Source organism: Salmo salar, chromosome ssa14, assembly GCF_905237065.1.
Source record: "Salmo salar chromosome ssa14, Ssal_v3.1, whole genome shotgun sequence".
NCBI lineage: Eukaryota > Metazoa > Chordata > Actinopteri > Salmoniformes > Salmonidae > Salmo > Salmo salar.
In genome coordinates, this window is record NC_059455.1 from 27,242,113 (window position 1) to 27,258,243 (window position 16,131).

The following is a 16,131-nucleotide window of genomic DNA, read 5'->3' on the forward strand; positions in this document are numbered from 1 at the left end:
CACCAGCAGGACTGTCTTCCCTGACCTCTGGTTTACTTTTATCACTAGCAGGGCTGTCTTCCCTGACCTCTGGTTTACTTTTCTCACCAGCAGGACTGTCTTCTCTTGACCTCTGGTTTACTTTTCTCACCAGCAGGACTGTCTTCCCTGACCTCTGGTTTACTTTTATCACTAGCAGGACTGTCTTCTCTTGACCTCTGGTTTACTTTTCTCACCAGCAGGACTGTCTTCCCTGACCTCTGGTTTACTTTTATCACTAGCAGGGCTGTCTTCCCTGACCTCTGGTTTACTTTTCTCACCAGCAGCACTGTCTTCTCTTGACCTCTGGTTTACTTTTCTCACCAGCAGGACTGTCTTCTCTTGACCTCTGGTTTACTTTTCTCACCAGCAGGACTGTCTTCCCTGACCTCTGGTTTACTTTTCTCACCAGCAGGACTGTCTTCTCTTGACCTCTGGTTTACTTTTCTCACTAGCAGGACTGTCTTCTCCTGACCTCTGGTTTACTTTTCTCACCAGCAGGACTGTCTTCTCCTGACCTCTGGTTTACTTTTCTCACTAGCAGGACTGTCTTCTCCTGACCTCTGGTTTACTTTTCTCACCAGCAGGACTGTCTTCTCTTGACCTCTGGTTTACTTTTCTCACTAGCAGGGCTGTCTTCCCTGACCTCTGATTTACTTTTCTCACCAGCAGCACTGTCTTCTCCTGACCTCTGGTTTACTTTTCTCACCAGCAGGACTGTCTTCTCTTGACCTCTGGTTTACTTTTCTCACTAGCAGGACTGTCTTCTCTTGACCTCTGGTTTACTTTTCTCACTAGCAGGACTGTCTTCTCTTGACCTCTGGTTTACTTTTCTCACTAGCAGGACTGTCTTCTGTTGACCTCTGGTTTACTTTTCTCACAATGCAGATCTTCAGCATTGTCTCTTATAGAGTGTCCCTCAGTGTAGAGGGAGTTTAACTATACCATCCCTAAGAGTGGAACAGGAAATTCCCAAATTCCTCTCCAGTCCTGGGTATCCTGGGTTTCCCCTGTTCGTTACTGTGAATGGATAACTAGCCCACACTTGCCTTGTGTGTGAAAGAGGAGTAGCCTTGTACGCTTGGCTGGCCTCTAGCCTCTCAGACAGACAGACAGACAGACAGACAGACAGACAGACAGACAGACAGACAGACAGACAGACAGACAGACAGACAGACAGACAGACAGACAGACAGACAGACAGACAGACAGACAGACAGACAGACAGACAGACAGACAGACAGACAGACAGACAGACAGACAGACAATTTAAACACCACCATGCAGCAGGGCCTTTGCCAAACCAGATAAATTATTAAGCCAGTTATCTTTGTTGTTTTAAGACATTTCACTGGCTAATTGCGGCCAGCCTGGGAGTTCTCTTCTCCTTATTATGGAGAAGGAGGGATGAGAGGAGGAGGAGGAGGATAAATGTGGGTTAAAGTTCAGACATTCATTAAAGTGGCTCTAAACGTTGTGGCTTTAGAGCAACATCCACTAAAGCAAGCGTGTCCCAATGATGTGTCTGCACTACACTACCATAACATACACCAAGGGTATAGCACATACTCTGCAGACAGGACATTAAAGTGTGTTGTCTAATGAGGATCTTGCTGTTTCCACAAAAGCTCATTAAACATAAAACTCATAGAGAAAGAAATCTTTGAGGGGAAGAGGGTGGGCAGAGAGAAATTAGGAGGCAGATAAGGGAAAGGTTAAAAGTACACAGAAACAGAAACTATAAGCAAGCTATTGGGGATAATCTCTCATTGAGTAATATTGCTACATCTGTTTATTGATCAAGCAGGAAATCCTGCCTGTATCTATACATATTTCTGTTTACAATGTGCAACTAGGGTTGTTACGGTGACCATATTACCGCCACACCGGCGGTCATGAAACATGAAGGCAGTCAAATTCCACGTGACCGTTTAGTCACGGTAACTAGGCTTCTCCAAGCTTTGATGCCTCTGATGGTCATTAGTAGCCTACCAAACTAGCTAACTGCCTGGTACTCAGCACTCTATTGTCCCTCTTTGTTAACCGCTCAACACAGAATAGCCGTATGTGTGCACTCCCTCAAATCGTTTGGAGAAAATATCCTTTCTATTTTATTCAGCTTTGATCAATTGTATTCTTCATACTATAAAATAATGCCACAGATTCTAAGCAAATCTTGTCTGCTAAATGAACTAGTGTAGCCCACAGCCATTTGGCATAGCTAGATCAGGACCTAACATAAGGGCAACTCAGAGTATGCTATTCTGTTCTTCTGATATGGACTACATTTTCTTCATTTCATGCAGTTTAAAATAAATAATGGATTTATTGTGAAGTTGTAGGCTAATTACATGTATTTGTTAGACTTTTTAAAATGTAGATGTTCGAAAGGTCTGCATCAGTGTGTGGGAAGCCAGGAGATGCTAAATGTGTTTATGTTAATTAACGGTCAATGACCGTGAGACCGACAGTTATTTGCTTGACAATCACCGGCTGACGAAATGTTGTGACCGCCACAGCCCTATGTGCAACCTAAACACATGCCGTCCAGACATCATCCACACAATCCTGTCCACTCCAGACAAAATAGGTGACAAGATGGCAACCTCGAGTCTGAGGCGACCAGGTCGCCCGGTGTGTTTAGCGTCTCTGGAGTGTCATCCATCGACCTGCTGCCTGCTGGAAAACAGACGACTGAGGAGTTTTCAGACACTCATTACCCGGAAAAAACATGGCGTCAGCAGCATAGGCTCAGGAGATAAAGCTCGGGACACTGTCTGAGTCCTTGGATAACATCGATATTAGGATGCACACAGAAGCAAACTGAAAGCCTGGCTGTACAGTCACAAAGAAAATAGAGAAGGGGAGCTATAATCAATCTGGAATGTTTGTTATGTGGGGGGGTTAAAACAACAACAAGCAATATAACTTTTAACTTATCATACTAGCTACCAAATCATAGAGAATGAGTATTGAATAGGATGAAAGGTCACTTAACTGTACACTGCTACTGTAGAGATGCCTACTTAGGACAAGGACATACTGAAAAACATGTATTGCATTATCATGACAATATGCCTGCTTCCACCTAATGGCAAGTTTCAATGCTTGTCTGACCATGATCATCTTTGATAAAGAGGACATGACTGTATGTATAAATTAAGTAAAGTCAGCAATCATGCTGGATTGTTTGGACATATGTCTGTGTTTTAGGTAGTGGCTGCGCTATTGCTGGGGAAAAATGCCATAGAACAAGTGAACTCTATCCTCTCTCCAAAATAACCTGCAAATGGCCCTGTTGCTTCTGATAAATATTAAAATATGTGTCAGCATCATCGGTGTGTTTACAAAACAGTGAGCTCCCACGGGTCTTCTTCTCCTCTCCTGGAACATGTAACGTGATAGCCCAGTAAATCACCAGAGGCTGCCATGACAGTTCACATTTTGATCATCTCAATTATTCATCTTTTAACACCACCAGCAAACCAGGAGAAATCTGTTATCTACTTTATGCATGTGACTTACTGTTTCACGGGAGTCGGGAGAGGAGTAACTGTAGGCCTTAACTGTGGATTTATGTTCCTCAGTGACTGTAAAACAAGAGTGAAATCAGATCCTATTTAGGTGGGTGTATGACACCTTGGCTCTTTCATATCATATACTGTTGGCTCTTTGAACTGTAAAAACAACTCTCCTATTCTACAAACAACCTTTGTTACCCTTGACTGAACTCCAGTGTAATTTGATTATAGTTGGTCCTGTATTGTAACAGAATTCATTGTACGAGACATCTTTGATCCTGAAGCAAACCAAGAGCAGTTTGACCTGGCTGGATGCAGACAGACAGGGTCTCCTCTCTGATTGGTTAGCTTTCTACCTCCTCCTGTCCAGCCTGGGTGGATTAGTTTATAGGCTCTCTGCAGCACACCTTAATCTACGCTCAGAGCTCAGAGAGCATATTATTTACAGGCACAGTGGGGCACAGTCTGAATAAACGTGACAGAGAAAATACATCAAAGGAAAGGCCAAAAGCTACAGACATGCTTGGCAAGTCAGACAATACCTCCTCTAATAGTCCGTCTGACCTTACAAAGATATCTTCTCTCTAGCTCTCCTCTCAGTAACATGATGACCATCCAACTCTACATTAACCTCACTTTCCAGACAAGCATTCAATAATAGCAATGCAACACAAACAAACAAAGTGTTCCCATCACATGTAAAGCTCCCGTTAGTGAGGTAACAAAAGGAGAGCATCAGCTGTGAGCCTCTGCTGTCTGTCTGTACACGCAGGGTAAGAAGAGGATCGGGAGCAGGAATTGGCTGAAAGGAACACAACCCACTGCTGGTCTCTCTCCCTGCTATAAATAACAGCAGGCTAGCTGGCCAGGTCAGAGCTGCTGCTGCCCAATCTAATAAAGCTGCTCTCTCTCATCTCCCCATCTCCAGAGCCCTGGCTGTTTAAAAGGCCAGCGATGACGCGTGAGGAGGAGAGGAGAGAATGGAACAGAACAGGGTGACTGAGTCACCACGTACCTCACCCCGAAGGAGGGGGAGGGAGGGGGAGGTATGGGTGATTTGGGCATGAGGATAGGAAGTCTGCCACTTTGTTCTCTCCCTGGATGCACAGCAGAGTGGACTGATAGGATTGCTAGATATCCTAGTGATGACGTCTGTTGGCTTTAACAATTTAACACTGATACCATGGGGTCTACCGAAAATTTGTCAACTGTGGGTTCTTTGCCTGGATTAGGTGCATGAGAAGATTATACCTAACTGGTTTGTTTTCTTTAATCATTCACTTGGCCAAGAGAAGGGAATCTTGAAAAGAGGTACTTAGTGGTGTGTGTGGTATCTGAAGCACGTCAAAGTAAAGTCCCCTTACACGGAAAAACGTATGCCGCAATGCTTGATTACCACCCTGTGGTAAATTGTTCAATCAATGATTAGAAACCAGGTTTTACAGCTGCTCATTCCCAGTCCTGTGCTGCATTCCCCATTCACTGCCAGCACGCTATCAGCCTGAAATCAGTGCAACAAGGGGGTGGGATCCAAAATTATTGACACAATGCTGTGGCAACTGAGCGAGCGTGGGATGCCCCCCAGCCATGCCCAAGCCCCAGTGCCACTGTAGGCCTGATACGGCCTCACAGACTGTGGGAACTGGCAGATTCTCAGGTGGCCTGTTGCTTCTCTTCTCCTGTGACAATTACCCCCTGTGGGAGAGGTTCATTTCCTGTGACAGCGGCTGCGCCACCGGTCTGTCCTTCAGACCACACACCACACCATCTCTGTGGGCTTCTCTCATATGGTTATTATGACGTGCTTAGTACACTGCTTATGAGCACTTAACGTGTTTTCTGTGGAGTGGATACTTGTGTTTTTACTGTTTCTAGGCCCCTGACTGAGTTTTACGCAAACTTATTGGAAGAAGTTAGTGTTCTCTAGGAAAAGCATGGATCAGTTCCCCCTTGTCTCCCCTGGCTAAACTCTCTGTGGGGGCGGGTGTGGAGATGACGATAACATCGCGGTCTGGTTTGAGGCTGTATGGCTTCTCTGCTGTGGTAAAGCCAACCATGATCCATGGCCAAATCACAGAGGCTGTGTGTTCCTGTAACTAAGGGAGGCCTCCAGACAAGCCAAACACTCCTTCAAACTAATACCATGGAGAAAGGGTGGAGGCTCAGCTGGAGGGGACTGGAGTTAGGGTGGACTATGATCTGCTAGTGTTTCATATTTGGAGGCCTACCTAAAACCAGTAAGGCTAACCAATAGACTACACAGGCAGTTTAACTTCAAAGATAGCTCACACAATTGAATACAAAGAGCTACTAATATGCTTTTAATACTAATATGCTTTTAATACTAATATGCTTTTAATAATAATATTTATTATTATTTTATTTTTTACCTTTATTTAACTAGGCAAGTCAGTTAAGAACAAATTCTTATTTTCAATGACGGACTAGGAACGGTGGGTTAAACTGCCTTGTTCAGGGGCAGAACGACAGATTTTTACCTTGTCAGTTCGGGGATTCGATCTTGCAACCTTTCGGTTACTAGTCCAACGCTCTATGCTTTTAATACTAATATGCTTTTAATACACACCAAAAAGGTAGTGTGGTGCTTGCTTAACATTATATGCTTTAGTAAATGAAATCAAGATTTTCAAGAGTGAGCTAATTACACCCCCTCAGTTTATGAGGTTTGGTAGTAGCCCACATTATCATCATCCAAGAGAGACTTATCTAAGTCAGTGGAGGAGTAGTATTAGCTAGAACATCACAGCCTGACAGTTGCTGTATCACAGAGTCTCTCCTTTCATGACAGAGATGTCTTGTAATGTAGAGTGAGCCTGTGATTAGCTCTCGTCAGTTTTGGCATCAAGATAGAAGAAGAGAGCAGGTTTCGTGATGTGATTGGTGTACATGAGGCTGCGGTTTCAGGTTCGTCTTTTGGGACATGTAAATGAGAGGCCAGTATGCTGGGAGCTGCAGGATCTCAGATGACTGCTTATTGTCAGGTAAAACAATAATCTTCATGAAGCAGGTTCTCCTTCTGGAACTGCTTTGGTGAGGAAAGGAGCTGAGATTCACTAACCTGCATCTGAAATGGCACCCTATTCCCTATATAGTATGGGCCCCTAGTCACAAGAAGAGCACTATATAAGGAATAAGCAAGGGAATTAGGGAAAGCTGAAGGACTACCCACAAAAGTTGTCGATTTACCGCAGACTGGGATTCTGGAATGCGTGACAAAGTTGTCTCTCTTTCTCGGAGCATGAGGTCATTGTCAAACAGGGGGAGTACGAATGTGTTTCACACAAAACAATTTTCAGACGGAGTTTGACAGAAGCATGACCAAAACAATACTTTTTCAGTCGTTCAATATTGACAGAAACGTCCGTCATGCCAAAACCAACACATTTTATGTCTCCAGCAACAACAAAAAAGACCCTCTCCTCCCCCTCTCCTTCCGCCTGGGAAACAAGGTAAAAGTTCACCAATCCCCTCTCTCTCTCTCTCTCTCTCTCTGTCTCTCTCTCCGCTCTCTCTGTCTTCAGAAACCAGCTGATTTTCATCCCAGGCCAAGGGGGAGGAATGAGAAGAATGCATTGATGTGAGGAGACAAACAACTCCACTCAGGGTCTGAACTGAGGGGGCTGTGACAGCTTTCCACCCTGAGATGACCACGTCTTACTGCCTATCTCCCTCAGATGAGCTAGCTAGTCACTACTACACCAGCATTACACAATCAAAATAATACACCCTCGTTAAGGACCGGCCAACATTCCTCGATTGTCTGGTCTGATGTATTAAGACAATGAGAAGCAGAAGGACAGAAAGACACAATACACTGAGTACATATCTGCCTCTTATTTCTTTATCCCTGCTGCAACTTTCTTCTGCTGCAACCAAAGACCTGAATAGCCTTCTCTGTTTGGTTAGCAATTTCTTCATTAACTACTCATTGGAGAGAACACAACACATTGTAAATATTGGGCCTGTGACCTTCACTGTCTATGTGCAGAGAGTCAAAATGGAAACAGGCCCAGCCCGTCTGATGAATGTCAATAAATAGTCTATTGTGACATTATAAGTCTAGTGTGAAAAGGTGTGGAGAGCTAGGTGTCACTTTCACAATAGACTGAGGTTTCTAGCATTTTTTCAACAGCTCCTTGCTCCCTAGTACACACATAAGGATCCACGGAACATGTCAATGGGGTGGCAACAAACGGCCTATTGGCTGTCTATTTAGAAGCCAAATAAACAAGTACATGATGGCCTGAGTGCTACAACTGAAAAGATCTGAACTAAAATGTTTGCTTTTTTTAAACCAAGAAGTTACTTCAAATTGCTTGACAAGTGAAAAATTGATTTGAGACTATTGGCCCATAATCGATTTTCTGATTCTAACCATTTGCAATGTAATGTTTAGCGATGTTACTGTTTTTCTTTGCCAGTTTGTTATCAGCAGAAGAAACTGAGGGGAAACAGATGACTCGTGTCAGATTACTTTTCAGATTCAAAAACAAGTTGTACATCCAGTTCATTACACAAGTGTGTTCCAATTCTTGGTTTGGCATCAGTTATCCAGATTCTGTCATAATTTACCCTTAACCTATGCAATTACTTTCTGGCTTTGACAACCCTTTACCCTGTTATTAAGCCATCCATCCCTCACTGGCCTTGCCACTCATTACCCTGGCGTAGCACAAGCTGTCTCTTCCTGGTCCTGCAGCTTGTGTGGCTTGATGCTAGGCCAGAGGACCACAGTGTATGTGTGATGTGGTGGAGCTACAGCTCCTGTTTGGCCTGTGGTCCTGTACTATGGCCTTAATTAAGCAGGCTGTTTGTAGTTTGATGAGGTCCCCCCCCAGTCTCCTTCCTCACTCCAAACCCGCCTCTCCCTCCTCACCCAACCTCCCAATGCACCTCCTTCACTCCCTTGCCTGTCTCCCGACCTGTCTCCCCAACCTTCCAACCCTTCCTCTCCTCTCCCCTCCTCACCTGTTAACATCACCTATTGATCAAAGCAATTCTAATCACTACTTCTGTGGTCGGCGGTTTTTATCCAGTGGCACTTTTTTTTACCCACAAACCCTTTTTGTAATGGAGCGCCGTGTGCGCAATACTCTTCATTAACTTGGAACTAGATTAAAGGACAGGGATGGAAGCTCAAAGGGTCTTGTTTCTGCATGGCTGGACTGAACCTGTTGATGGTGGACATACTGTGTCAGTCCCAAATGGAACCCTATTCCCTATTTAGTGCACTACTTTTGACCAGGGCCCAAGAAGCTACTGTATGATGGATGGATAGAGGGATGATCGAACAAGCCAAATGAATTGCCAACTGTTTTCCCTAGTCAGAATATAAATCAGAAGATGTGTCAAGAGTTTCTTGAGTGTTCTGTACTGAGTGTTCTGTACTTGTGACCTAACGGAAGGCCCTATGGGGAGTCAACAACATTTGAAAGAGAAAGGTGTTGTGGTTCTTTCTTCATAACACTGGGTGTTTTTCTTTTGTAGCACTGCTGCTCACCACCAAGTGTCATAAAATTGCTGAGAAGATAAATGAAACCCGTTTATGGGTCTTATTACTGACTTAATGAACTTGTGTTGGCAATATTCATGGACGTAAACCATGTCTAGACATGTCTATGAGCTGCTTGTATTCTTCTTGTTTGGTCCTAACAAGCAAACGGGAGCACTTCATCACTGGATCTAGTCATAACAAGGTCGTTTGAACTTTCTCACTTAAAACTATGATGCTAAACAGACCCGTGTAGAATAGAGGGGTAGTGTGCCGTCCTCCTGATATACCGCAGTCTATCCCCGATACTCCTCCACCATCCCCTTGACAATGACAAGATTCCTAGATTAACATCATGTAGACCCTTCAGAATAACATAGACATCTTCTAGGAGCCTGAGGAAGAGTGCGGCCCCAGAGGGCTAACAACAAAAAGGAATGTTTTCTCCCTCAAGCTGACAGGATCTGCTTGTTGGTGTGTGAGGAGGACATGTGGCTCATTGCTTGAGAAGTTTACGTGAGTGACGTTTACTTGATCGCTGTGGGAAACTTTGGCGTACCCTCCCCATACCGTAGGTGGGAACGATGCCCCAGTGAGCTTTCGTCTCTTTGACATCACATGCGCATCACTTTCCCCGCACCATCAAAGGTCTGGAGGAGTTTCCTCGGTTACAAGAAATCACATGAAGAAAGAGCAGAAAATATGCCTACCTCACAACACTATTGTGAGTCTATTTACCAATCATCCTAATTTCTTTTGGACACATTGTGCTTTGCTCAGCATTTCAGAGAAATGTCGATAATGCCCATGCTGTTTGTTAATGACCAGTGTTGTGCCCAGTGGCTTGTGGGATTTCCCAGCGGTGGCGGCTGGGCTGGGCTGTTGTGGCTGTAGTTGTATCACCATGGTATCGCATGGCTAACAGGAAGCTAGGCTACGCAGCCCAGGGCCATCTGCTCACTGCCCTCCATGGCAGACATGTCACCCTGTGACAACACAACATTATTGATTCAGACCACTACATCCGCTTCTCTCGCTGTATGTGTGTAGTGTATGTGCGTGTTTGTGTGTCTGCAGTGCGCAAGGCTACTGTGACAACAGAAGATAATTGATTCACACAAACACATCCACTACTGTATTTTCTCTCTGTGTGTGTGTGTGTGTGTGTGTGTGTGTGTGTGTGTGTGTGTGTGTGTGTGTGTGTGTGTGTGTGTGTGTGTGTGTGTGTGTGTGTGTGTGTGTGTGTGTGTGTGTGTGTGTGTGTGTGTGTGTGTGTGCGTGGCTACTATTTGGTCAGTGAACCTTGACAACTGCTTGGCTTACTCTCCATGCCACAGTCTCCCTGAGAGAGCTTTGTATGGCAATGATAAGGCACATATAGTAACAGTATTATTATTATTTTATTGTGTCCCTTTCGGGAAACGTGTCTTGCATCTCAACAAATCACAGCTCAGCATCTCCACATAAGTGCATAAATACATACATAAATCACAAGCAAGAACTACAGCAGAGAACACATGTGGATACAGTTCCCAATTCAGATCGTAAGTTCACATTCTAGTTGGGGGGGGTATATCGTTGATTGTATATTGTACAGCGTTAGCCAATAGCCATGGTTGCCTTCTAAATAATGACATAGATGGAATTTTCCCTGCCAGCCTTTTTGGAACAGGTCCCAAAATATCCCATTCAAACCATTCAACCTTCCCCACACTGATATATAGTGGGACCCGTTTGTCCAGTGTCAAAGTCAACTTATGTCTCAATAGACCCCTCATTATCTACTACCAAGTGTGACTGTCTACTAACAAGTGTGACTGTCTACTAACAAGTGTGACTGTCTACTAACAAGTGTGACTGTCTACTAACAAGTGTGACTGATATATGAAACAACCTTTTTTATCTCCAACTTCAAATAGTTCATTAAAGGCACATAGGTTATTCTAAGTATGTGATGATGTGAGATGTTAGTGGTGGTGGTGCAGTGTTTTGTTCATACGGTAATAAGACAATTAAAGGGTGCAGGGGAGCAGTAATAGCAACACATCTATATTTAGAGGCCTCTCACATGGCCCTGCATTTTTCATGGGTCTCTACTGTCACCTGACACTGCAAGCCAGGTCACGAGGTAGTAAGTGTGTGTGTGTGTGTGTGTGTGTGTGTGTTTGTGTCTGTGTGTGTGTGTTTGTGTGTGTGCGTGCGCATGCTCAGCGTGTGTGTGTGTAAGGTATCTCCCCATCACTACATCAGCAGCCCTGGGGCTCTATTTGGGGGATATCCATTTAGTGTCAGAGTTTATTGTGCCCATATATTACGAATCTATGTGTTCTGAAATGGTAGTGCCTAAGAGTCGCACAGTACAGCATAATGGAAGAATAGGTCAATAGACACAAGCACAGGGTAAACATGAACAACCACGTCAAATACATACAGTGCTCGTACAGCTAGTGGCAGTTTCCTGAATTTCCGGATGACTGACGTGCCCAAAGTAAACTTCCTGTTACTCAAGCCCAGAAGTTAGGATATGCATTGGATAGAAAACACTTTGAAGTTTCTAAAACTGTTGAAATAATATCTGTGAGTATAACATAACTGATATGGCAGGCGAAAACCCGAGTAAAATCCACCTGGAATAATTTATTTTGAGGTCACATGCCTTTTCAATGCTATCCTATGGGATATACAAAAAAATAGGCCCCAGATTGCAGTTCCTATGGCTTCCACTAGATGTCAACAGTCTTTAGAAAGGGTTTCAGGCTTGTTTCTTGAAAAACGAACAAGTAGTTGTAGTTTATCCAAAGTGTTCTCATCAGGACAGGTAGACTTTTGGCGCGTGTGAACGAGGGCGCATTCTTTGTTATTTTCCTTTTTTATTGAACACTGTTCTTTCTGTCTGAAATATTATAATTTATTTACATATTAGGGTACCTGAGGATTGATTAGAAACATTGTTTGACTTGTTTGGATGAAGTTTACCAGTAGCTTTTTGGATTCCTTTGTATGCATGTTGAAGAAGTGGATTACTGAAATCAATGGCGCCAACTAAACAGACTTTTTTGGATATAAAGAAGGACTTTATCGAACAAAACAAACATTCATTGTGTAGCTGGGACCCTTGGGATTGCAAAAAGAGGAAGATCTTCAAAGGTAAGTGATTTATTTTATCGCTATTTGTGATTTTTGTGAAGCCAGTGCTTGTTGAAAAAGTATTTTGATGTGGGGCGCTGTCCTCAGATAATCACATGGTATGCTTTCGCTGTAAAGCCTTTTTGAAATCTGTAAGACACTTAAATGATGTAAGACACTTGTATGTTCATGAATGTTTAATATTACAATTTTGTCATTTGAATTTGGCGCGCTCCAGCTTCACCGGATGTTGTCGATTTTGATCCCGCTAGTGGGATCCGAGCCCTAAGAGGTTTTTTAAAACGCACACACTGTGACAATGTACAATCACATGAACAACACTCATGCTGTATATGCAAGCATACAACCAGGGATGGGCAAAACTTACAAAATACAATTACAAAATACCATAAAGATCAATGTATTAAAATAAACTACAAAATACTTGGTATTTTGAAATATATTTAATTAAAATACATGCATTTTGTATTTTAAAATACAGAAATACATTTGCAAGTAGCCGGCCCGAACAGCAAAAACATTTTCAGTAACCGTTACAGAAACGTCTTACTTGCTATGACAGTGATATGTGTTGTTTATCTAACTTAGTTGAATGCCCTGACTGTAAGTCACTCTGGATAAGAGTGTCTGCTAAATGACCAAAATGTAAATGTATATGTGAAAATGAACATATCAAATTGAACTACAAAGCACACTGGGTATTATTATTGGCCTAATTTCGGGGTCATGTCTAGATGGGATACATTCATAATTCTCCTGATTTGCTGCGTAAGTTTTCCTAAACCTGCTAAGTATTATTCTCATTAGAATAATACTCAGCATGCTTTGTAATTGTCCATTTGAACAAAAACATTTGTATTTGGTTAATTTAGCAGATGCTCTTATCACACCATAGTGCCATCAGACTTCTGATACCAATGTAGGGGACTGCAAAATTCTGAACCACTACAAAAAATAGTATAGAAAGTATTTTGAAAATACAAATTATAGCTCTCGAAAGTAGTTCAGCCCAGAATACTCAGAAGTAATTGAAAAACATATTTCAAATACATGGAACAGAAATACGGCCCATCTCTGAGTTTAACCGTGGACTAACAGGCCCACAATAACAGAAACACACTGATACACCCACACGGAAACAGACACACAGTCTACTGCTCTGTTGGTCTGTGTATGAACTATGCATGGCCTGGCCAAAGCGATTGTCCACAAAATAACAAACCGCCAAGCGTCCAATGCCGTCCACACCCTTGGCTGTTCTGGTCACTCAGGAAAGCTATACCCAGGACTTCTCCATTATTTATTTACAGTCTCTGTTCCTGAGCTGACATTCCAAGGACTCTCCTATGAAGAGCCAGAAATAAGCACAGGACAGGAGGGGTGTGTAGGCATCTGGCGGAGGAGAAGACCATAGGCCATATCCTCTCACTCTAGACATAAAACACAGAAAAAGTCACTCGTACGGTAATACCCATTCAAAGTTAGTTAGAAAGTGTAGGTTATACACCGAGTATACAAAATATAATGAAAACCTGCTTTTTCCATGACATAGACTGACCAGGTGAAACCAGGTAAAAGCTATGATCCCTTATTGATGTCACTTGTTAAATCCACTTCGATCAGTGTACATGAAGGGGAGGAGACAGGTTAAAGAAGGATTTTTAAACCTTGAGACAATTGAGACATGGATTGTGTATGTGTGCCATTCAGAGCGTGAACGGGCAAGACAAAAAATGTAAGTGCCTTTGAACAGGGTATGGTAGTAGGTGCCAGGTTCACCGGTTTGTGTCAAGAACTGCAACGTTGCTGGGTTTTTCACACTCAACAGTTTCTCATGTGTATCAAGAATGGTCCACCACCCAAAGGACATCCAGCCAACTTGACACAACTGTGGGAAGCATTGGAGTCAACATGAGCCAGCAATGCTTTCGACAGAGTCCATGCCCCGACAAATTGAGGCTGTTCTGAGGGCAAAAGCGGGGTTGTCACTGAATATCAGGAAGGTGTTCCTAATGTTTGGTATACTCAGTGAGAGCTCATCTCAGGGAATTCATTTGGAGCTCAGGTGACTGTCGTAAATGAAAAGAAAAGTGTCCTTCAAACAGTATTATATTTATGATCTTGATTGATGTGCTATAGTAGCGTAACGTCATATAAAAACTAGTGAAGTCATGTCAGGGAAGATATATGCAACTTTATCACTCAGTGACAAACACAGTTGCCTCTCCTTAGAAACACTCTAATAGCAAAATAAATGGTAGTCACTGAGAAAGGGGATGGAGAGAAGAAAGTGACTTCACCAGGCCTGGTCCTGAAAGAGTGGATTCATGTCAGAGAGGTCTGAGTCACAGAGGCAGAGACCTGGCTCTGTCAGTAGGAAATGTTTTTGACATTTCAGTGGCTGACTCTCTGTCTCTCTCTCTTTTTCTCTCCCTCTCTCTCTTTCGTGCTGACGAGTGTAAACAGAGTGGCAGATGGTGAGCGACCAAGGCCCACTCAATCTCTGCTTTCTGCACTCCACTCTGCAGAGGGGTACAACAGAGGGGGAAAACTTGGCTTCTCCGGCTAAGGCTAAGCTCATACATGCTTTTAAATCTCCCTCATACAACCCCCATTCTAATAGTCCACATCCGCAGAGACTATGAGTCTCCCCAACATTCTGGTTGAAGTGATAACAGTATTTTTTCGAGTTGATTTGTGGTTAGAAAAGCATCTGGATTTGTTGATAGCTGGATCAGGCTTCTGAAGCCTCACCGATCATCTCTGGCTAATGGCTGCTTGTTCCCGTTCCATCATGATATAAACCTAAAAAGTATCAATCCCTGCAGTCCTCTGGGGCTTGGATGGACTCTATAAACAAACACATCTCTCAGGAGGAATGGCTGTCTATGCTTCCCAAATGACACCCTATTCCCTATTCAGTGCACTACTTTTGACCAGAACTCTGTGCACTATATAGGGAATACTGTGTGATTTGGAAGACAAGGTCTCCAATGTCAGCCAGGCACAGGAGAACCAGGTTCTCCCTTTTATCCTGTGCAAACGTGTCACCCTGATGGATATTAATGACTTCCCAACTGTCCCAGTTCCCCTCAGCCCGAACAGAGAGGTAGAGAATAAGAAGAAGGGAGGCAGACAGACCATATGCCCACAGCAGCACACTGCCCTAGCAACACCTCCCCCACTCACCCCACCTTATCGTGAAATTGGGATTACCCTCTTCATGACTGACCCAATCATATTTGTTCTCCATTATTACGACAAACACCTGCCCTCAGACAAAAACACCTGGTTCACATCGTTCCAGACTACCCTGTATGTGGTGTTTAGACTGGCCAGGGGGATGCCTGTCTCCCCCCACCCTCCAATCACCTGGCTCCAAACTTCCAGATGGGTTTTCCAGGTGCTCTCATCCCTTCTCCCTCTACCCCTCCACTTACCATATACACACCCAAAAATAAACAAGTGGTTAGAAGTGAGAGAGGAGTTCAGTGTCTTAAAATAAACTCTGAATCTTTTGTGAACCAGACTTTTTCAGAAAAGCAAACATGTTAAGGTTAAGCCATTATTTTTGCAATTGTGTTAACTGTAGGCCGGGACAAGCTGTGGGACCGGTGTTGTATTTTAGCAGAGTACATTTTGGCCAGACCCCCCTTCGCCCTCTCAACCAGACTACTCCTTGAGGTCAAGTGTGTAATTTCAGAAGGAAGTTGGCAGCTGTCTACCTGCCAGGCTGCCACTATCCAATCACTTGTTTTGAAGCGTCCCACAAATAAACACAGGTGTGCCACACGGAGCCACACGTAGGTGGACATGGAACCAAAACACTATGTCTATGTGTGACACTGTCTGTCTCACTCAGAGACATTATTATCCTATCAAAATATACCCTTTTAAACAGCTGCAATTACTCTCGCCACAAAAGACAGGAAA

At 43.5% G+C, this 16,131-nt stretch overlaps 1 protein-coding gene across 4 annotated transcripts in view; it reads right to left on the minus strand.

Annotated features, from left to right (window-relative positions):
• LOC106569189 (apoptosis regulator Bcl-2) overlaps window positions 1-16,131 on the minus strand; it is a 49,903-nt gene that overhangs the window by 15,253 nt on the left and 18,519 nt on the right. For 2 of the 4 annotated variants that reach the window (XM_014140280.2, XM_014140282.2), the window contains exon 2: window positions 3,544-3,608. The exons of the other annotated variants lie outside the window; for them this stretch is intronic. In XM_014140280.2, coding sequence (XP_013995755.1) covers window positions 3,544-3,608 — 65 coding nt within the window. The remainder of the gene's footprint in view (window positions 1-3,543; window positions 3,609-16,131) is intronic. 4 annotated transcript variants of the gene reach the window in all.